Raw genomic sequence first — 22,979 nt, 5'->3', positions numbered from 1 at the left:
CAGCGCAGATAGCCTGTGTTCGATCGATCCGTATAGTTCGTGTGATTATCATCACGGGGAAGAAAGTGGCACGTGGTGGGCCAACTAACCAATTAAGCGGACAGTTTTACGGTCTTCGCCAGCGATAGTGATTAATCGGTCAGATCCAGTCAGCTTTCTCTACGTGCTGCACTCCTCGTAACGGAACGTCGTTGGTTGTCTCTGAATCCTGTCTGATACCGATATATCCACGCACTCGTATATCCATACATTCGTATTCGACGGGTACACGAGCTGCATCTCGATCGTTTGAATCATTTCGACGCAAAAATAAATTGTTCGATCAATATGTTTACGACGCGGAGATGGAAGGCCAAAAGAGAGTTGAAGAAACTCGCGCACGAGCGCCGAAAGTTGCACATTCTTCTTTAACCAACAAGGCTGATAAGGAACGGAGTATCTAGCTTCAGTATGTTGGCTCATGATACCGTCTTATCACCGTCACTGATAAGTTATGCCGAATTTTATTGACGTCGAAATCGCGAGGTCTCGGTAGATTTCATTCCGCGTACAACCCGTTGCACACGGTGAGCCAATTTTTTTAACAGCGTAAATACGAACGAAGATCGCATAATACGTCTTATCGCGTCATTAGGGAAATTCTTCGTTTCACTCAGATCGACGATTGTACCAAAAGTGACTGGTAACGAAATTTTATTGCCTTCGTCTGTTCGACGCACGCACTGCGTTATCAGTGGTGATATTTAAATTATACACGCATGAAGGAAATCACTTCAATGCACTCCGAGCATTGTATTAAATATTTACAATAACACACGAGATACGCGTTCATTTATTGCACTATCAAAATCAGGCATCGATAGCTTTTAAAGAACTGTTTCGTGCAACTTGATCGCGTTTTATCAATATCTACGGCCGCATACAGAAACAAACGTGCACCAATGCAACCATGAATCGAGACACTGATCTAATTTATCTGTTATTTACGGGCTGGAAGCTAAACTCAAGTTAAGTAACGGGACACACAACGCGATGATTTAACACTAGAACTACCAGAGTGGTCAAAATGACCAATTTATAAATTTCTATGGAAATTTCATACATTTGTAACAGCGTATTTTTAGATACTCGAGTGATTTTTAATAAAATATATTAACAGAAGTTTGTGTTCTTTGTCGTATTATTAATTTCTCCTCGTATATTGCACTTTAATTTCTTTGCCGCAAATATTATACTTTGGTCGTCGGTAGTTCTAGTGTTAAAAAAAAAAAAAATAAAATCACCTTGATCGTAACGAACGCAGATCAATTTTTTAAAATTATTAATTTTTTTAAATTTTACGGTATTTTAGACAATTAAAATTTTTACAATCCGCGGTTCTTTGTAATTACGATCACGTCGATTTCTGTTTTTCTCAATCCTTTGCGAACCGTACACAATCCCGCGAAATTTCTCGTAAATTCCACACCGAGGGAATTGAATTTTTCTGAGAGAATGCAGCGAGCGAGAAGAGTGTGACACGCACGAGGAACGACGCAATGCAAACGCGAGCGCATTGCACCGCGGCTCGCCGCGAACTGCGGTTTTCGCGCGGCGAATCTGTAAGAATGTTGCATTCGAGCCGGGGGAAATGACGCGCACCAGCAACACGCTGCACGCGCGTATATTCGCGTATACTATACGATACATATACACGCACGAAGGAACGATGTGCAAGGCAGGCCTGAGATTCGCATGCACGCCGACTGACTCTGCGCGAGTGGTGACTCGCCCCGTGTGATTGGATGAAATAGGGGTAGGAGGCGGGCCAGTCCACCGCCGCTGCACCTCGCCTGCAGTCGAGCACGTGCACCGGCTCGCGAATCGTGCAACTGGCTGCACACGTATGCACGCTGCAGCCCGCCAGGTGAGAGCACGTTCGCGCGCAAGTAGTGATGGCACCGCTTTGGTCAGACACGGAAGCCTCCGCGCCGCAAAGCCATCGTTTCTTTCGGCAATTCTTCGCGAGTTCGATACGAAACTGATAAGTCGAGAGAACGCGATTAACATTTGCGTCGTCATTGCAGCGGGTTGGCATTATCATTCGTTCGCACGTGGTCGCAGGTTGAATTTCGTTCGATCAATCAATCTTCAACAACGTTTAGCATTCCGCGTGGATGAATTTCGAACTAGCGAAAAATTAACTAACTTGACTGAAAGTTAAGATCGCGAGTCGTTTACTGAACGTTTACTGAGCGTTATTCGAATTGTGAATTCATCGTGTCCGAGTGTTTCTGTACGAATTTTTCAAAAGCTCGTTTACGACGTTACGGAGAGGCATCGTCGTGATATATACGCAGACGGAATTAAGGTCTAAAGATAATAATTGCAAGGAACGTACGAATGAGACTTACCCTCGCAGAACAGGGTGACATCGCTAAGACTCTCGCTTTTGAACAAATTCGAGAACGCTGTCGCTAGGTTGCTGCCGAAACTATTCCACTTGAGACAGAACTGCTGATGAGAGTCCATGATGCCACCCCTAGGCCCGACCCCGTGACCTTCGCCACCCCTGTCTCTGCCACCTTCAAGTAGATATTTTCCTTCTTGATCACGCTCGTGCCCAACGGTTCGTCCAGCTGTACAGAAAGCAATCGTTCTTTTAAAAAAAACCATCTCCCAACGTGCGAGAACAACAGCATGTAAGTATTAAATCATTAACAGCTTTGTTCCGAGAGTGAAAATATTGCTCGTCAGAAATCTTTGAAATGTCCACGTTGTGTTCGTGTCAGAAAAGCAATCGTGTTGCCGATTCATAGATAATAACGGATAATTCACAACAGCTCGAGGGATCGATCGAACAGACCGGGGTTGCGAGTCATTGAATCGAATCGACACAGCGAGTTGCTCGTACTCTGCACCGTGTCACGGAACGTTCTACCGGATTTCCGTGACACGAGCGATAGAGGCTCGAAACCTACCGATATCGTTACCACGTCCGCACGATACAGTGGCACCGATGATGCATCGATGATCGCGCACCATTCGCGGTACAATCTGTACAACGTCTCTCGTGATCACGCGATGCACGCTCGTATCTCCGATCCACTTGATAGGAACCACTTTTGTCGATTATCGTGTCACGAGCTCGCCTCAACTCACTGAACAGAGCAGCAGCAGCAGCAGTACTCTCCGTACCGGTCCCGCGTGCATGCGTCCACGCGGCGCATGATACACCGAAAATATTCCACGTTAATATTTCACGCACTGATTCTACCTCGGCGCTGTCGGGTACGAGCCACAGGACGACTGTGGACTGACTCCGAACAGAGTAAACAAGTAACCGAAGCAAGAGAACGGAGAAACAAAAAATAAAGAAGGACGCATTCGAAACAAGATGAATCGTCGTAAAGTGTGTGCGTGTATATATGTGTGTGTATGTGTATGTGTGTGTGTTGTGTGTTGTGTGTGTTGGGACACTGGTTTCGTCGCGTGGTACACTGGTAAACCCGAGTTTTACTTGGTCCTACCCGGCCGAAATCGTGTCACCGACTTGCATCGCGCATCGCCGCGGACTCGAAGGAAACGAATCACGCGTAACTGTCCGTCGTTGCGTGTTCTCTCTCTCTCTCTCTCTCTCTCTCTCTCTCTCTCTCTCTCTCTCTCTTTCACCGCTGACTCCGTTACTCGCGTGCACGCTGTGCTTACGGTCTCTCTGTCTTCTTTCTACTCGCGAGGTAGCGATGACGATTGCGACGACGACAACGACGGTGTAGTACACGCGCGGGAGGATCGTGCGTGCGTGCGAACCAGAGAGAGGGATCGAAGAGGCAGAAGAGAGAAGGAGGTATCGAAGACGAACGCCGGGCGGTGTGCGGTCGTGTCGCGGAGGAAAGAACGTGAATATGGGTCATCGGTGCCGATGCAAATGCGGTTAGACGAAATAGTGTGAGTTCGGTGTACTTTCGGGGGGAGGTCGGGCGGCGGTAGAGCACGGTTGGAAGAAGAGGGAAGGTCGCGTAGGTGGGGGGGAGGGAAACCGAAGGAGAAACGTCCACCGAGTAGGGGAAGCAAGATTCGACTTTTTCGACGAGGGGTGGGGCAAGATTGCTTAAGGCTGGTAGAACTTTAGTTCTATGTGGTGTTCCGTACATTCTACATTTCTCTCTCTCTCGTCGTTTCTAGTCTCTCTTTCTCTCTCTCTCGTCGTTTCTAGTCTCTCTTTCTCTCTCCTTCGCTTGTTACACGCTTGTTCCTCGCCAAATTCCCCTCGCTCTCTTCCCGTTTTTGTCTCTTTCCTCCGAAGAGACTCGTCCATTGTCTCCTTGTCGTTCCTCCACGATCCCATATATCCCCCTTTAACGCTTCTAAGGTATCACGAATCCCCGCCATTTTCCGATCTAACACGTGCCAGGGACGAAACGCAGAAACGTGGCGCCACTCGGCAAGAAAACTCTCCCGCGAGACGTGGGAAGGGATCACGGTCACTGGAAATTACGTCACTGCCCTACGAAAAGTTCAATCGGCCGTGGACTGTGCAACACCGGCCGTCGATACATCCATCATCTGTTCCATTTTTAGGAGAGAAGAACTTTGGGAACGACGTGATTTTTGTTAAATTTTACGTGAACAGCTGAACAAGGACAATTGAGAAATTATAGACAAACGTTCGTTAATGGTTAAAATAAATTTGAATGAAAAATGGCAAAGCGATGCTACGAAACGGCTTTATCGGTCGTATCTCGGCCTGTTTACCAAAAATGAAGCGCAACGAATTCGATTTTCATGGCGCTACACTCTGCTAGCACCTTTTCACACCTGTCGCCGAGAGCCAACGTTCCAAGGGTCACGCTCCGGGTCACGGCGAATTATCCCTAAGTCAGAGATTCGAGCAGTGTGGCAAACCACCTATTTATTCATCGAATGCTCCAATCTCGCGGGAGGTTGAGGCTCGAGAACCGCAAGCTGTTTGTCTTCGGCTTTGCCGAACAACTTGAAAGGCAAACAGAAACAGCTACATACGTAAAACGAGCACGAGCAACGACGTGCACACGACGTTCTTGAACGCGTGTGTCACGGCTTATGTAACGCGACTGATTTTTGAAAGAAGGAGAGAAGGAGAAAAGGTACCTCGTGTCTGAGGTTGTCGAAATTGCAGTTACGCATCGCCGTGTGCTCGTCGACTGAAGCGCGCGACCATACGGGCGCGCACACGAGTCGAGGTCACGGAGAGGATTTACGAGCGAGCCGAGTGAATCGAAACGAAATCACCGACTCGCGTCATCCTCCGATCTGACGAAAACCCTTTTCGACGATACGAGTCTGTTGCACGAAAGCCATCTTGCCAAATCGTAGATTTCTCTTCGTTTGCTTTTTATCTATCTATCACACGCTTTATTCATTTGGAATTTTGTTACAGTTTCGTTACACGTGTCAAGTCGCGTTGATCGTGAAATCTGGAAATTATATATTATATACACAGAGAACAGAGAGAAAGAAGCGAAGAAAGTTTCTGTATTAAAACTCGGCGAACCTCTGCAAGTAGAATGGGTCGGTACTACTCTGGCAAACACGAACGTCAGACACTTGCGAGCAAAATTTCAAGTATCTGGGCATCATTTAAGTACTCGATGGACTGTATTCGGGAAATTTCCGATTATTTAAGTATTTAAGTATTTAAGAGAGACTTTTGGTAATGATAACAGAGTTAATATTTTGACGTTGGCGTGAGAACGAATTGTACACGGTTGATTTCAAGGGGACGACGAAACGTCATAAAGAACGACGGAGAGATTCTAATCTACCGCCGTTCGTCAAAACACCACCGAGGGGATAATTTATGAAACCCACGCCCCTAGAACGACACCAATGTGGAGCGACGCTTATATACGTCCCTGGTCCGCCAAAATTTAGTGTGCACTCCCTGCTCCGGCATTGCGTGCGTGCAAGAGGCGTCGAGCCTCGTGAGGGGATAGAAGAGTAAAGGGGAAAAAGCGTAGGAGTTGTGGGGAGATACGAGAGAGAGAGAGAGAGAGAGAAACTGTCAGAGGGCCATTGAGAGGGACAGAGGCGAACGTAACAGCAGAGAGTAATGAAAGGAAGGGGTATGAAAACGAGTGGGGAAAGGGCGAGAGAGAGAGAGAGAGAGAAGGTAGATGGAAATTCAGCCGCTCGAAGCATCGCTGCGTGGCGTTCAGCGATGGCCATCGAATTCCTTCCTACGAGTTTCCAAACAATTTCATTGAAAAAAAGATTCCCACCACTTGGTAAATATGGAACAAAATTGAATTTCGATCCGAGTTCAGAAGCGAAGCTGATTAACTCTACTTTGGGAAATTTTAAAATTTTGGGGCAGATCAGTGTGTTGTCTTTACTTGACAAGTAAAGCATAAAATTTCCATCGGAAATATTAAAGTGAAAAAAAGCAGAAAATGTTTATGGTAAATGTAGAACAAAACTGAATTTTGGTCCAAGTTCAGAAGCCAAGCTGGTTAATTTTTGAAATTAGTTCATGTACCGAATTTAAAATATAGAGTAGATCAATGTTGTCTTTAACTCTAGAACTACCTACAAGTAAAGTATAAAATTTCCATCCGAAACATTAAAGTAAAAAAAAAGCAGAAAATGTTTGTGGTAAATATAGAACAAAATTGAATTCCGATCCAAGTTCAGAAACCAAGCTGATTAACCTTTGGAAATTAGTTCATGTACCAATTTTAAAATATGGAGTAGATCAATGTTGCCTTTAACTCTAGAACTACCGACAAGTAAGACGTAAAATTTCCATCGAAAACGTTAAAGTAAAAGAAACAGAAAGTCTTTGTAATATAATCTACGATAAGCAAGCTTCTACTTGTGCATTTTATGAAGAAGAGTCATTTTGACCATTTCGATAATTCTAGCTCTTAAAAGTTGGTACGAGGACATTGTACATCTTCCAACTTGGAAGTTCTGAAAGCGAAAATGCCCGAGTTATCAAATTCCGACGATACGTTCAACCCTCCGCCGTAAGTCTGACACAAAATTCTCCTCAGAGTAACCCAAAAACTCTCGATCAATCAATCGAGACCGAACGTGTCTCGAGCCCATCGCTGGCTGCGTGGCGCTCTTAGTAAAGGAAAGCGAAAGGAAGGGGGAGAAACAGAGAGAGAAAGAGAGAGAGAGAGAGAGAGAGAAAGAGTAATTGCGGCATCGGCTACACAGGGGAGGGAGATACAGTGCGTAAGGTGGGGAACGGAGGTGGCAGGAGAGGCTCGCGGGAGGACCGAGGAGGCTCAAGGTCGCTGCGGGGCCGCACGCGCGCCCCTGGCCACGCACACAACGCCGCGACACGCGCACGCACACGCGCACGCTTGCGCGACGCGCTGCAACACGGGCGTGTGCACGAGGGGATGGGTGGGCGGACGAGCGGGGGATGGTGGAGGTGGTGTGGAGGGGGAGGAGGAGGAGGGGAGGGGGGGTGAGTGAGTGCGCGCTGCAGCGCACACGCGGCGCAAGCGCACAAACCGCGGCGCGCGTTCCTCGAGCTGCTGTACGACCCGCCGATTTTCGCGCTCGCGCCAACCGCGTTCGTCTGTACATGTCCTATGTGTCTGTGTGTACACGCGTGTATACTTATGCACGACAGCGTATCTCATGGCGTATCATTTGTCACCGACTTTAGCCTGCGGAAAGGACACGCTGTTTTTGGTAATCGAAGAGTCTGCAACTCTAAGATTCGTCGAGAGAGGTTTGAAATGGAAAAAAATTCTGGTTGACTCGCGAATGATGGAAAAAGTGAAGCTGTCTGCTTTATTCCAGCGCAACCCCTTTCAACTGGAGCGTAAGAAAATATTTGGAGAGAGGCCAAGGGTCGTTTCGGAAAATTGAAAATTGAAAACGACGTTGAGGTAGTTAAATTTCAGATGTACGAACGTCGGTGGAAGCACTTACGGGTGTCGAGTGGCTTGATGATTCTTGGAAACCGTCGTACCAAAGATCCAATTAACGTCGACTATCGAGTTGACGGTTCTGTCGCGCGCAATAAGATCGCGAAAATTGTGCCTCGTTGTAATGGCATTAGAAGCCCGTTCATTCCGGGAAGAATTGCCGTTTCGTTGGACGAGTTATACGGCTGTTTTATAGCTCTTTCGCCTCGGCCGAGGCGTACTCTATGGCGAGTGACGGCGAGGAAGACGCGAAATTGACTCTGAAAGAATCGTGACGAGCAAAATTGCTTTCTTTGCTTTACTGACACTGACAGAGTGTACCTTTTTGTGCCGTTGATAATAAGTAGTTTCGTCAACCATTGATCGATGCATCCTACAGCCGATGCATTCGATATACTTTTGACGGATACAAAGATACAAACTTGATTATTGCAAAAAATTTTGAAAATATGTCACTGAAAATCACAGTTTCTCGAGGAAAATCGCGTTTGCGTGAGGAAAAAGCTTCGCGCGAACGGTAATAGGAGTGGCGGCGGCTCACCAGGCGAGCATTCCTGGGCCCGAATTACCGTTGTTTTTCTCTCAGATAGAAAACTGCATTAGTGCATTACACTGTGTAGCTAGTAACCGAATTATTTCGCCGATTCGATTAAAGACCCGCTGCTCTCCACGTGTAGGTGCGAGACCACTGCTTTGATAACTCATTCTGTTAACCAGTTCGGTCAAAGGTATGGGTTACCGTAGCCAAGGATGTCCATTTTCTTTGAAAACGAACATCCCGCTGAGAAGAAAGATGCTACACGACGGAATGTAATTTAGAAGACGCCATTGTCACATCGCGTGACAACGAAAATTGTCTCTTTGAACGTGTTAAATTTGCAGCCGACAGATAAATTACTTTCGCCTAGTAATTCCAAATTTAAGTAAATTTCATCTAGAATTTAAGTAGATTCAGCTCTGATTCAGATCTTAACGTAAGAAATCTTCAACACTCTTCGCAATCGGTTCAATCGTATAATCTGGATACGTGAGATCCAGATTAAACTTGCACAAATTTCGAACGTTTGGCGACTGAAGCGCACTGCGATCTCGATATCAAGCGGCAAGCCAGAAAAACGCAATTAGGCGTTTGCCATTCCTGCGCGCTCGCCCCCATCGAAATTCGAAGAGGCATTCGGGGAGCAGCCGCGGTTGCGTCACAGACGGAAGCGACGTGGCGCAGCACGAAGGGCGATAACGTTGTAGAAAACACATTCTACGAACGAGCTGGCCGTGAAGTATAGTCAATACTGCAGCCAACGATTCCTACACCGCAGCACTGTTTCCCCCTTATCCGACGATTCCCTCCGTAGCTTCCGCCCCCCGGAACGAAAGAGAAAGCGAGAAACAGAGAAAGACGAGATTTGCGTGAATCCTGAATCCCGGTAATAATTGCCGAAGGGTAGGGAAAACGCAGAGAAAGGGTTCTCCCCGTCTGATGAAAATTTCGGCCTGAAAATGCAAACGTACTCCGTAATACGGAGAAGAAACGCTCGATGGGGAAGAAGTCTGCGTTGGAGGGAGGAAAAAAAAAGGAAAAAAAAAAATAAAAGAGCAAATAATCGTTGCGTCGCCCGGGAACCTATGGATTAAATCGATCGTCTCGATTGGAGATTACGGTGGAGAAATATGATGACAGAGTTCTGCTGATCGTCTGATTCTGATTATTCCTTTGTTTGGCATTTAACGTAAGCTACGGTGAAAACGACAGACGACAAATCGAAAAAAGTCTAACGTCTAAAGTAGAATGTGACGATCAATATTTCTCGAGAGGAAATTTAACAAATTATACAAATATTTGTTACATTTTTCTTTCTTTTTTTTTTGAAGAATTCGAAAAGAACAGAAGAGCTGGAATAGAATAGATAGAAGCAAATGACTGGGAAGTTTCATTAGTTTCATGCACAGAGAGCAGGTGTTCCTTTATCGAAAACAAGCTCTCGGATACTGTGTGACGGTTCTTACAAATCGATGTAGGGACCTGATCTTGATACGTATACCGGTAACAATTTATTTCGCTGACATTGTAATTAAGATAAGTGTCTTCGTGGTTATTCGTGCGGGTTTAACGAAACAGATGCCAGCGGTACATGCGATACATTCGAAGGATCGGAACACTTTCCTTTTAAATAAACCAGATAAACCTTCCCTCGAGAAAGGAAAAAGAAAAAGAGAAAATTACGTTCACGTAGGAAAATGTAAAAAGAAAAATATCTACCAAGCATGAAATGTTACGTGAGAAGATTTTGACGTGAACGCAACGTAAAGTTACGAGGAGCAATTTCAATTTGCGACCAATTTAAACTTCGTACGTTTGAGAGATTCCCAATTTTTCGTCCGAAAGCGTGCGAAATAACATTCAAAGGATTCTGAACGCACAAAAGGTATATCGGTACTCGTGCATCGGGGCAAATTGAACGAAACTAAAGGGTGCTGCACGTGCAGTTAATGACACGTGCCGATCTGCCTATCGACCCGACAGATGCGTACTTTACGATTGTTTGTCGCCTCGCGAAGGCGTGAAGCGCGAGAATCGGTGCCACGAGGACGCGGGAAACGGTGACGAGAAATCGAGCGTACATACGCTGTTCCGCGCGAGGCGAAATTGGCGTGAAGACGAAATTGGTGCGATCCACAACCGAGGATTTCACGGTTCACGCGGGAATCCAACGGGGAGACAAGGAGCAAACAGCCCTCAGCGATGGGATTTCGTTCTCTTACGCGAAGACGAGGCCTGACATAAATTCGACTACCAACACTCGCCTACGATTTTCCTTCCACTGTTTGATGTCTTTCCCCTGTTGTGCGTATATTTATTCTACCGTTTAAACGCAAGTTCCATGACAAGAAGGGTTTCTTTCGTTACTCTTCTATAACACGTTCGAACTTCAAATCTTGATTACATATAACCTGGATATGTAGATAAATAACGTAATCGATTGAAATACGAGATGCTGATTTGTCACTACTACTCTCATATCGACAATCCTAACGCGATATTAAATATGTTCGATCACAAACGACGAGCAATTTTACGAGCCACATCTGGGAGAACTTTCTCTCAAATGTCGAATTGTCTCGGGTAAAAGAATAGCATCTGCCATTATTTATTGCAACGCGTATCTTACGTATCGAAGCGTAAAAGATAGCGTCTCTCTTTTCGCTGTAAAATAAATGCGTGACGATACGTTTGTCGAAAAGAGGTCGTTGACGAGGTAGCAAGTTTCAAGCGGAAGAAGTACGTAATAATGGAGCGAAGCGTATTTCAGGCACTAAAGTCCACGAGAACCGTGGCAAAGGGACATTAAGCAGAAGAAATGGAAGCCGTGCATGGTTATTCTTTTACAGCCGAGCGTAGCTTCCCACCCAGGCACCGTTACGCGGGATGCACACGCGTGCACGAAACGTGCACGTAGCACGTGCATGCGCTGCATAAGATTAAACAAACGAAACGAAACGGGAGTTGTCTGAATCGTGAGTACTGTAAGCGTAAGTAACGGTGACTCGGCGTTAAACGCGCATGAAGCTATTCGTTTACCGAAATTAACGGTCAATAAGAATGCACGAAGTGGGAGTTTGAATTCCACCTGGAGCGGGAAAAGAAATTCACTTCTACGATTTGTCAACAGGTAGTTTACTGGCCAAAAAAACGTCACTTCGTGACGAGTCAACGTTACGCGAGTACAGACTCTCATTACCATCCACGTTATCACCCACAAGTCATACCAAACCGGCACATCGATGATCGAGCAATCCCCCTCTGTGAACATAACTGATCACGATCGATCACCAGCAACCACACCGAATGCGCGCGACTTTTTATTTCACCAACGCAAGCCGCGAACGAGTGAAACCAATTCGTTCATTCAGTCATCGATACGGTATTTCTTGTCGGTACGGTTCCCCGATCTGTCGATCGTGATAGTTGATATATCGATAGCCGACTAATGACAGACTTTAAGACTGAGCGAAATATTCAGAGAAATTGCGTCTAGTAATGTGAACAGGGTAAACACGGTGTACCTGGCGGATGAAGCCACCATGAATTGACCAGGGATGGTTCTTGGTTGCCGTGGCCCTCGCCGACAGGGGCGTACATCCTCCTCCGTCTACGTCACGCCCGTCACTGCCGCCCCGTGCGGCTGCACCCCCGACTGCCTTCAACCCATAACCCACCGCTCCTCCCGGGATTCCTGTCACTTCCCCTTCCTCCGTGTACGCAAGAGGGTTGCAAGGTTACCGATACCCCCTTCGCCCCACTGTGCCCTCCAACTGGCCGACCCACCCCCCGCCTCAGTCACCAACCACCCCACTCGTGACCACCTCGAGCTCTTCGCGTTCAAGGTGGAGGAACAACCGCCTCCAACGTCGAGCGACGCACAACCACCCCCCGAGGAGTCGGTTTTCCTACGCAAGCAACCGGCCAGCCACAGCCATCACTTTCGCTAGAAAGTCCTCAGCCTGCCACGAGGGCGGCCTCAGCCAGGGCTGACGTTGCAAAGAGCGAGCAACCATCAACTTTCTTTCTTTCTTTTTCTTTTTCTTTTTTTTTTTCTTCTTGTTCTTTCCCTTCCTTCTACTCTCTTTTCTTTCCTCCTCTCGTCCCTTTTCATCCCTCTTTCTACTTCAATTCTTCTCATTGCCGTGCAAAAGTACGTCCTCCTCGATGAACGCGTTTGCCCGACGTTCGCCAGCCAGTCGGCCAAACGCTCTCTTTCTCTGAATCGATAAGATAATTTGACTAGCGCGCTACCGGACGAAAAAGAGGACGACGAACGAAACAACGACGCGTCGAATCGACGAAATACACACCGTTGCTATGCAATAGACGACCTGGCAACTTTTGTTGTGACGAGTTCGCGTTTTCGGGGGACGATTCGGCGAGACACGAATGAAAAAGCGTTCCATGACGGAGTTTTTGAGTTTAACGTCATTGGTGATGCGATGCTAACGTTAGGCGAACGTTATTTAGTTGTTTCATTCTATTTGTCAAGTATTTGAACATCACAGTAACTCTCCATTTTTGTTAATTTATCGAGAGATAAATTTATACGTGCGGAAGCAAACCGAAATGCAACGATAACAAAAAATGTATTTTAGTTGATACACTGGTCTATTATGCTACGCTATTCTATGCTATGTAACACGTATATTATACCGAGTTCTAAACTTTTCTGGATTTCACATTGACTTTTTCGCTGAATTCTTTACTAACTGACACGACGATCGAATCTGCATTTATATTGACACACATACTCTCTCTCGTATACGTACTTATCTATTATTTCTAGGACAGATATATGCTTATGCGCGGTACCTTGCAGTGCGGTATCATTATGCCTCGAGCAACTCGGTCATAAAGTTGCTAGCTTTCTACATACATATAATTGGAGTTGACGTACTTAACAAGAGACCACTGATTGCATTATCTATTTGTGAGAAAAAAGGAGCGACAGATGCAGCAACAGTTTGTCTCGGAACGAAGTATCGAAGTGGAAATATTCAAAATCTGCTTAAGGTATCGGATTATGTATGCCGATAGAGCCGCGATACGCTCGTAAGTATTTTTCAATCGTTTCAACCGTGAAGACCGTACGCACGAGATGCGTATACCAAATGGTATCTGTTAGTCAGATTAACTAGGTGACAGAAAGAGAGAGAGAGAGAGAGAGAGAGAGAGAGAGCGCGTTTGTTTCACGGGTCGACAGTTTCTGGCGTCAACACATTAATTATGACTGTCCACCGTTGCGTATGCATCTTCATTGCGTTCAAGATAGAGGAATGAGAAATGAAATGTTTCCTAACTAGGTGACACGTTCGTTACGTCATTTGTTTTTCCAGCAATGTATCATTATACCGTAAGCTAAACGCTAGAAGCAAAAAACTTGGAAAATGTTATAATCTTCATTTTCTTTCGATATCATTGTTGGATATAATATTAATTATCTAATTACGTATTGAATGAAACTCCAACGCGTGTTGACAAGTTCAAACGAAAATTCAACTGAGACATAATTAAAAACCCTTCTGATAATACAAAAACAGGTTGCCCGGCATTTAAAATTCGGCGAACGCAGAAAACGAGCATACGAAGCGTAGCGCGTATCCCCTATTTTATTCCATGGCTGGCATAGTTGGGATCGCTCGATAATTAAGGCAACGTTTCGCATACCGCGATCCCCTGGAGATTTTTTCTTTTTTATCCTTCAGTCAAGAACAATCTAACACGATGCATTCTGCGAGAGGAGAGGCCCGTAGAAAAATTTTTCGAACGCGTGCCAACGAGGAATTCCGCGCGCCCCAAGCTACCTACGTTCCTGAAGATAGCAACAGCAACGTGGAGGGGAGAACAACCTTGCAAGCTCTCACACCCCCACGGTATGCGTGGAGCTGCGTCGGTGGTAGGGCCTGAAATTTTGGAGGTTGGCAGAATCGGTGAGTACGGAGGGGAATTGAAGGACGAAAAACCAGGGAGGGAGGCAGAGGAACGAGAGGGATGATGTCCTCGGGAGCGGTGGAGGTTAAAGGGGGCAGTCTGAAGGGAGCCAAGCAACCTGCACCCGGCAACAGCCCCCGACCTCGGAAGAACTAATCATTAACCTCCTTTCACCCTCCCAAACACCGCTCTAACTCGACCACCTTCGCTTCACTTTCACCTGTGCCTCCCTTTCTCTCTCTCACTCTCTCTCTCTCTCTCTCTCTCTCTCTCTGTCTGTCTTTTGTTCTCTTTCCTGACTAACCCATTCACCCTTCCTCCGCGAGTTTCTTTCTCGTTTCTCGAATTCGCCCACGTTCCGCGCAATTGCGATTACTATTTTGCGGAGTTTTTCTACGATTCTCGCTTCAATACTGTTCCCTTCTCTGCAACATGTTACTTGTTTGAACCTTTACTGACATCACGGTACGTTAAATAAAAATTCGTCTTCCTTTTAAGAGGGAATATGGGCACACAACGCAAAATGGATAAAGCTGTTCGTAAACTAGTTTCATCTAGGAGATTCGCGCCAAGGGTTGCAGTAGAAACCCTGTTGCTGAACTTACATATGTGTGTGTGTGTGTGTACTTGCGTTAAAGGTTGCACCCTGTGCAACCCTCCGAACTTGAAGGCTGTGGTACACAGATAAACGCGAACAGATAGATCAATAAATACGCGGATACGTTAGTACACGTGCGTTACTATGCGTTCTGCGGTGCATTTCACTGCAATAATTATGGAACATGTAGAGAACTGTGTTATAAATAACACATGTCTCCATTTTATTTCAGATTCTTGTCGTTAATTATCGTTTATTAAGCAAAGTTTTGAAAGTTACGACGTTCAATTATCCTAGAAAGCTATTTTCCTCGAATACAAAAATTGTGTTTTCCGCTAATAAAATGGAGTATTCAAGGACAACACACTACAGAAGGCAGCATCATTAACCCTCCGCCTACTGTGCCGGAGTCATTTTATGCCGTATTGAGAGCTACTCGAATGCAATAACGCATACAGTGATGGGAGCTACTTGAGTTAGTAGCCAAGTGGCTAACACGTGTCCGCCAAAGTGCCAAAGTGACGAAGACCGAAGACAAAAGAATCAGTTTTTGGTAACGCTCGTGAGGAGGAACGACGTGTGCAGCAAATCAAAGCAATTATTATTTTTGTTCTTTTTATTACTTTTTTCCGTTGTTTTTATTTGTTTCCATTTGTTGACGCAATGTTCTCATTGCCAACGAGCAATATTTCTTTGTCTTCTCTCCCGCTCAACATGCACTGAACAATCATCAGACAACGAAAGTGTATCAAATAGTGACGCTGAACCCCAAATGCAAGATTCCAAGAAAGTCGAAATGCAAGAAAATATACCAAAAACTGTGGATAATGTAGTCCTAGAAAACCAGGAATTTGGACGTAACTGGCAACGTATTGGACCTAGCAAGGATACAGCGATTGTCTCTCGTCAATGTATAAATATAAATAAATATAACTTTATTATTCATGTGATTATTATTTGTTCCTATACGAGTCGGTTGTCTGTCACTGTGTTGGTACAATATCGGCGAGGACCTCGGTCTCGAGCGACCATCACTCTGTGTTTAGTACTCGGGCGATCTGAATATGTGTTGATGGAATGTCCGTGTAGGTCATAAATGACTCCGGCACAGGACTCCATGCTTCAGTGAGTGAGTTAAGGGACGATTTTCTAAATAATTCAGTATCTCACCTAGTAGGACAGTTGTTGCCCGAACAACTGCTAGTCGTAAGTAGTTTTAATCGATGTAATCAGTTAGTATCGACGTTAAACGCACGATTTAACCATCGAGTCACTCTATTTTGTCGACGTACACGGCGATTGTCGTTTATCCGGCTCTGTATCTTGATTTACGCGTCGACTTTCAACCCGATAAGATCTTTTATACGACAGAGAGGTTAGGGTGGTAAGGCGGGAGAGGGACAAACAAAATCGATCAATGACACTGGATGAAATCGGAGAAACGTTTTCGGACGAACAGCTGATTCGAGGAGAATCGGCCAACTCCGAGAAATCAGTGAAGAATTGAATTAATTTTCTTCGAGATTTTAATCGAACGAACGAGTCGTATTCTTAAACACAAATTAACAACTTATTCTTAAGAAGAGGAAATAGAAGAAGAAGAAGAAGAAGAAGAAGAAATGCATTGAACTGCATCCTTGGAAAGGGCGTTACGAGAAAGAGGGATAATGGAAGGAAGACAGAAGCGTACGATGGAGGAGCGGGCGCTCTCTCGTGCGAAGGTCGAGTCAGTGGTTGTCGAGGAAGAAGGGTGCGCGCGGTATAGCCGAAAGAGGGGACAAGAGGGGCAAGATGCAACGCACATCTATTGATTCTCCTTCAGCATGAAGGTCCGCGTGTCCCACTCACTTTCGGAAGCGCGCACGCACGCACGCACGCACCGGCCAACCAACGAACGCACTCTCGCGCTTTCCCTGGTTCGCGTCCGCGTACACGAACACGGACACGTGGCCAGGTTACTACTATGGTATGGCTGCGTGTGTGCACACACGCGCACGCCCGAGTGCGTCCCGATAGTTGAATGCAGGGCTCAACACAAAACGTTCTCTCTCTCTCTCTCTCTCTTTCTCTCTCTCTTCCCCTCTCGCTCAGTTTAAAGAAGGAAGGAAAAGGAGAAGAACAAAAAAAGAAAAAAATAAAAGAAAAGGGGAACTGGATTTTGCAATCTCCCTTCCGTGCATTCCTACTGTGAATTTCCTTGGCCGGCTGCATAAAGAATTAGAATGCCAGAACGCGCACACCGTGCAGCTTGTACGGAGGCACAAGGTAGAGAGAAAAAAAAAAAAAAGAAAATAGAAAAGAGAAGTGGAAGGCACAGGAGGGCAGAGCCACAGGGTTGAGGAAGAGAAAGAGGGTTGCGCAGCGTTCTAAAAAGTCCGGCAGCCGCGGCTTTGCACTTGCAACTATGCTGCCAGCACGAGTATATCCTTCGCTCTCTCTGAAATTCCGAAGGGTAAGCCATCGGCTTTGCAAACAGTAAACCAGATCGGCACAGAGAGACACACACTGCCTTTCGAAGGTTGAATAACAAAGTGCACGAAACTGCCGAACAACAACGACTTTATCGCCTTTGTTGGTGGAACCAGATTGTCCTATGTCATCGAAATGGGTAATTAACTAGAGGCAACCGAAAAATATGGCCTCTCGAAGGGATACACGTTACGAATACAAAAACATGTATGTATATACAGTGGTTACAAAAAATAGTGGCACATCATTGTATTCGTCAGAGTGTTTCACATGCTGTGTTAATTAACTACGTCAAAATTTAAATTTCTGAATTCTATAAAAATTCGAAACGTAGAAACTGATAAAAAAAGAAAAACGCTTTACTAGAAAATTAAGTTACGTGCTAATACCTTTTGTAGTTACCTATGTATGCCTGTGCAAGTCTATGTATACCTATGTATGCGCAGGAAGAAGGAAGCACGAATCTTGCGAATTATTGAACACCTAACAGAATATAGATGGATTTGTTTAGTTTAGAGACATTGAAATTTTACGTGCGTAAATATTCATAGAATTCAAAAGTTATGCGAATGCTGAACAATTAAAGATATTTTACAAATATTATACGAATCTTCTCATCGAATGTTGAATCAAAGATATAAGAAAATATTGTATGAATCTTCTTACCGAATGTTGAATCAAAGATGTCCCAAATAGCGTAGATTTCAATTTCAAGCAATTGATCGTAAGTCAATAGTTACACGCGTTAATTTTATATAATAATAAAAAAATATATATATATATATATATACGAATATATACGAGATACGATGGAGAATCGAGTAGCGGAATCGACTTCCGATATGCAGGACCGACCTTAGTATAATGACCGTTTCGAACGATCATGATCTCGTCTTTGTTTACATGAACCGTAAGGCACGCAAATGGTATCGCAAAAACTATGAGACTCCTATTCGAACCGTTAGCAGGATGCAAAGTATGATTCGAATGTACAGGAGTCATCGTACCAAGCGGAACCAAACATGCAGAAACACAAACATATGCCGCCGTTAAGGTTACGAAAACAATTGTTCTAGGTTGTCGTAAGGGTCAATTTGTGAGACGAGAAATTGTGTATTGAAATCCATTCAGGTAACGATCGAATTATTCGGCGAAATGTTCAATAGTAATAAAATCGTGAGACAATTAACATAATTTTCCATTTTAATTCTGTTACGACTCTCTTTTCACGCGCCAACCTTATTTTCATTTAAACAAATGAAAACAAATTTTTTTTTTACACAAAACTCATATTTCCTGAAAATATTTTTTGACAATTGGCAAGACAGGATTGGATCCAAAATTATTATACGACAAAATATCATAATAATTATGACAAAATATTATAACCCGTTTATTCCGAAAAGTAAACGAGGTCCACTGCAGAAATTTGAAGTTCTTTATCTGTATCTCTCTGTTATTGTTTTATACTTTCACGATATTATGATATGCTTTACAATATATAGCAAATGTATATTGAAATGATGATGTAGAAAAAAAACGGAGCAAGAGTAAAATAACATAGACGTTGGGTACAATAAATAAGAACTTACGAAAATCGGTTTTCCACGCATTCGTCTCCCGCCTTTTCCCGTATTCTTTCTTCTCTGAATTTTCCAAATGTCACTTTCAATTCAGTCGTCAAAAGTTATTCGATTCTAATCCTTTCACGACGTGTCACTAAACGCCGGTACCAAGCATGGAGAAAATTCATTCTTAACAAAACATTTTCTGTTCTTATTTTAAATGTCAGATCACGGAAATCACTCGTCGTTGGTTTAAGGATCTTTGAATCATCATATAGAATGGCGGTGAAAAGATGACAGTGTATGAAAGATAACCGATTTTCGCGGAAAATACTCAACTCTTCCGTCCGTACGCTGCCAGCAGCGAAGGCGACTGAAAACAGAGAATCGGCCGGCAAATTGTCGATCGTATAGACGCCCTTGTCACGCATTGAAAATGAAAATTTGGTCCGGAATCAGTGGCGCCGCCTTACGGAAGCGAGACCGATTCGCTTGATCTTCAAGATCTTTCAAATATAGAATGTTCTCTCATTACGAAATTTACATACTGCTGCATTCCGTATTGCGATCTTACGTAATGACTTTTAAATACCTTGTCTAGTTCATCTTTGAATATTAAAATACTATATTAGTCTTCGTTTCAATAGATTTATTTATTTAGATTTGTTTAAATTACCACACATTAATAAAATTGATAGACATTAAGCATGAATAAAAATAAAAGATATAAACAAACTGTATTTTGGTTAAGCTTGAACTTTTATTTATACAGTTTTACCATAATTTATAATAGATCAATATAGCGTTAGCTTTGGTAATGAATTTTGAAATAATTACCAAATGCATGTGAGACAATTTGATATAAATTATAATATCATTTTACTACATATACTAACGCCTTAACCAACAACTAATATATCACCTTCAACAAATTCGTGAGGTGGAACTTCTAAATTTAGAGGCGCTGGTCCTTTCCTAATCCTTCCACTAGCATCGTAATGAGAACCATGGCAAGGACAATAGTAACCACCAAAATCACCAGCATTTGCTATTGGAACACATCCTAAATGTGTACACACACCCAAAACGACCAACCATTCTGATTTTTGCACACGATCTGCATCTGCTTCTGGATCTCGAAGAGATGAGACATTTACTTGTGCCTCCTTATCAATTTCTTTTTGTGTTCTGCAATCATTTCAGAACAAAAGCTGTATTCAGTTTATATGCACGAAACGTGAAGATATATAAGAATGTTTAGCAATATTTACCTGTGTCGTACAAAAAGAGGCTTTCCGCGCCACTTGAATACGGCATTCTTTCCTTCAGGAATACTATCAAGCTTAACTTCAATCTTTGCCAATGCAAGTACATCAGCAGAAGCACTTAAGGACGCTACTAAATTATGTACAATTGTTTTTACACCATAAACCATAGTAACTCCAGTTGCTATAACATATGATATAAAACATCAAAACTTATATTTCTTGGCAGTTATAGAATAGTATAAGACAAATTGAAAGATATATTTACCAGCTGTTGTAACATATGTAAACGATTTACGACTAACGGAACTTTCCTTGCTTTTGGTAGTTGGATTTTTCACAGCATCGTGACGATAATCAGTAAAGTCTGGCCATTGAACATCAGTGTGTGCCAACCTCCTCTGTGTTGCTAGTAAACTTGCTAGAAAATTCATTGAAAGTACCGCTTGTACATCGAATATTAAAAATAAGAATAATATCAATTTCAACGTTTCAAAATAGAAAAAAGATTTGCACAACAAGATTTGTGATAAACTCGATTGATACAACAGTAATCTTTGAAATTGCACTGCATACGACATACGATTATATAATCGAAATTATAGTGAGAATAAATTCTGTTGATGCATGAAATATAATAAAATAATAATGAAGTAGCAGTTTTCGAACCTCCAATTCCCGAACTCACACGCAGAGACCCTGTAATAAGAGTTTCCTGCAAACTTTCAGAAACCAGTCGACTAACGCCAGGTTTACAGACAATTTTCGATTTTAATACAACACCTGTTCCAATCACTGGTTGCAGTCCATTTGAAATGACAGTTGTCGACTTCAACAACGGTGCGAGACTTGTCGATTTCGCTACAATGTTCATTTTTCCTAATTAATCATCGACGTCCAACCGAAACAACTTCACCGAACACCAACTAAAAACCGAAGACCAAGTCTTTAGATGTCTCTGCGACGCAACTTTTGTAGAAAATTCTCTGTGAATTAACAGATGTCGCGCAATAATGTATTGAATCACTGACTAATTGCACAACTTAACCACAGACTTTCAACAATTAAAGACACTTCTAAGCAAAATTTATATGAATAAAAATTAGATATATTTATAATTTATATGTGTTGTAGCTAAATTTAATTTTCTGTTGCTTAATTTTCTTTTTCTTAGTGTTTCTTAGTTTTTAATGTCTATACTATAGACTGTAGATTATAAAATATTTTCTAATTTCTATATACTTTATACAAGTATATAATACTATAATGATATGATTTAAAAATATAAAAATTAGGATGTATATTACTTTGAGTATATTATTTTTGTAGATATATAAAGGTACATGCATATGTAGATATATGTAAATATATCATATCTAAAATTATATATGCTTAAAAAGTGATATATATTTAAAAAACTTTTTTGAGAAACATTAAAATGACATAGAAAATATTTCGTAGATGGCGCGGCTACTAGTTCAATTTTATGTACGCATTAATATCTTGATTTCTAATCTTATCCCGAGTTTTCACAAGCGCATGCAACATGCGTATAGAAACGTGTTATTTTTGTTCGTCCCGGATTTATCCGGGACACGGAATTCAGTTTGTAAGAAATGACTGTAAGGTGAGAATTTTTATACACATTTATCACAACAAAATTTCGTTTCTATACTTTTAAAAGAAATGCTCGAATCTATAATTTTTTTCAATCAAAATTTTTAGGTTATGTGTATATTTAGATGCTACCTTGTTTTTGCACTTAATAATAACAATTCTTTTTACTATATATAAATAATTGATAATTGTTATAAATCATATTGCATAAATATTACCATATATGCATATTTTCATTTCATATTCTTTCACACAGATATTCAGGTTTTGTCGGTCGAAATGTCACGCTGCATTTAAGAAGAAGAAAAATCCAAGAAAAGTCAAATGGACCAAAGCATATAGGAAGACATTTGGCAAAGAGTTGGTAGTGGATCCCTCGTTTGAATTTGAAAAGCGAAGAAATGTCCCAGTCAAATACAACAGAGAATTATGGACTAATGCAATTGATGCAATAAAGAAGGTGGAAACTATTAGACAGAAGAGACAAAATCTACACATAATGCAGAGATTGCGTAAGGGACGTGAACTAGAACAAGAAAGAGATATTAAAGAAGTTCAACGCGACTTGTCACTTGTAAGGTCACCTGCTGTAGGGTTGAAAGAAAGGAGGAAACTGGAAGAAACTGCAGAACAAGAAGAAATGCAAGATTCTAATGATGAGCAAGAACAACAAGAGATGGAAGTGAATTAGTTTTGGAATTATATCGTATCTATAATACGATAAGATGATAATTGAAGATTTTGCAATGACATAAAAATCTACAACTAAACTTACATGTACCAGATATGTTTGTGTATTTTTGTGTATTTTTTTATAGTACAACATAATTTATGTAATACATTTATGTACAACATAATTATGTAAAGAATTTGTAAATAAAAATAGTACAAAATTAAATACTGATAATAACATTGTGTATTTAAGTTAATCCACGCGTAACTAATTATTATAAAAATTAAATGATATTTAGGAATTTAGAATAAGAATAAGAAAATTTAGAAATCTGCAAATAAGACCCATCTAAAAAAAAACTAATGTAATTGTAAATATAAAAATTAAACTGTTCGAACGAATGCTTCGAT

At 42.6% G+C, this 22,979-nt stretch overlaps 3 protein-coding genes across 5 annotated transcripts in view; 1 reads left to right on the top strand and 2 right to left on the bottom strand.

Moving 5' to 3' along the window:
• The window catches only part of LOC122532504 (zinc finger protein chinmo-like), a 69,846-nt gene extending 57,761 nt beyond the window's left edge, over positions 1-12,085 (bottom strand). The window contains exons 1-2 of the mRNA XM_043661302.1: positions 11,970-12,085; positions 2,394-2,618 (exon numbers count right to left, since the gene is read on the bottom strand). Of these exons, the coding sequence (XP_043517237.1) occupies positions 2,394-2,618; positions 11,970-12,045 (301 nt within the window). The 5' untranslated portion in view covers positions 12,046-12,085. The remainder of the gene's footprint in view (positions 1-2,393; positions 2,619-11,969) is intronic.
• A 7,563-nt stretch (positions 12,086-19,648) lies between these two features.
• Positions 19,649-21,301, bottom strand: LOC122532536 (cytochrome b-c1 complex subunit Rieske, mitochondrial). Of its 3 annotated transcripts, XM_043661364.1 has the most exons (5): positions 21,063-21,301; positions 20,949-20,978; positions 20,548-20,700; positions 20,286-20,463; positions 19,649-20,202 (listed from the first exon to the last, which is right to left on the bottom strand). In XM_043661364.1, exons 1-5 carry the CDS (start codon positions 21,151-21,153, stop codon positions 19,914-19,916), a joined length of 741 nt encoding a protein of 246 aa, XP_043517299.1. In that variant the 5' UTR covers positions 21,154-21,301; the 3' UTR covers positions 19,649-19,913. The 3 variants fall into 3 exon arrangements, with proteins under 3 accessions (XP_043517299.1, XP_043517290.1, XP_043517309.1); XM_043661355.1 differs by having other exon boundaries at positions 20,949-21,297; XM_043661374.1 differs by lacking the exon at positions 20,949-20,978 and having other exon boundaries at positions 21,063-21,297.
• Positions 21,302-21,753: 452 nt separating this feature from the next.
• Positions 21,754-22,722, top strand: LOC122532600 (probable ribosome biogenesis protein RLP24). The gene is made up of 2 exons (XM_043661508.1): positions 21,754-21,906; positions 22,153-22,722. Exons 1-2 carry the CDS (start codon positions 21,826-21,828, stop codon positions 22,585-22,587), a joined length of 516 nt encoding a protein of 171 aa, XP_043517443.1. The 5' UTR covers positions 21,754-21,825; the 3' UTR covers positions 22,588-22,722.
• The last annotated feature ends 257 nt before the right edge of the window (positions 22,723-22,979 follow it).

This window comes from Frieseomelitta varia, unplaced genomic scaffold, assembly GCF_011392965.1.
Source record: "Frieseomelitta varia isolate USP_RPSP 00005682 unplaced genomic scaffold, Fvar_1.2 scaffold_140, whole genome shotgun sequence".
NCBI classification, from domain to species: domain Eukaryota; kingdom Metazoa; phylum Arthropoda; class Insecta; order Hymenoptera; family Apidae; genus Frieseomelitta; species Frieseomelitta varia.
This window is presented reverse-complemented; position numbering and strand designations above follow the sequence as displayed.

What these genes read in the sequence shown, in the direction of transcription:
- LOC122532536 (XM_043661355.1), bottom strand. Translation starts at nt 21,153, where the DNA reads ATGAACATTGTAGCGAAATCGACAAGTCTCGCACCGTTGTTGAAGTCG. An exon ending in TGTGAGTTCGGGAATTGGAG is followed by an intron (nt 20,701 to 20,948) that starts GTTCGAAAACTG and finishes TGAATTTTCTAG; the next exon opens with CAAGTTTACTAGCAACACAG. An exon ending in CCTCTTTTTGTACGACACAG is followed by an intron (nt 20,203 to 20,285) that starts GTAAATATTGCT and finishes AAATGATTGCAG; the next exon opens with AACACAAAAAGAAATTGATA.
- LOC122532600 (XM_043661508.1), top strand. Translation starts at nt 21,826, where the DNA reads ATGCGTATAGAAACGTGTTATTTTTGTTCGTCCCGGATTTATCCGGGA. An exon ending in TTGTAAGAAATGACTGTAAG is followed by an intron (nt 21,907 to 22,152) that starts GTGAGAATTTTT and finishes TCTTTCACACAG; the next exon opens with ATATTCAGGTTTTGTCGGTC.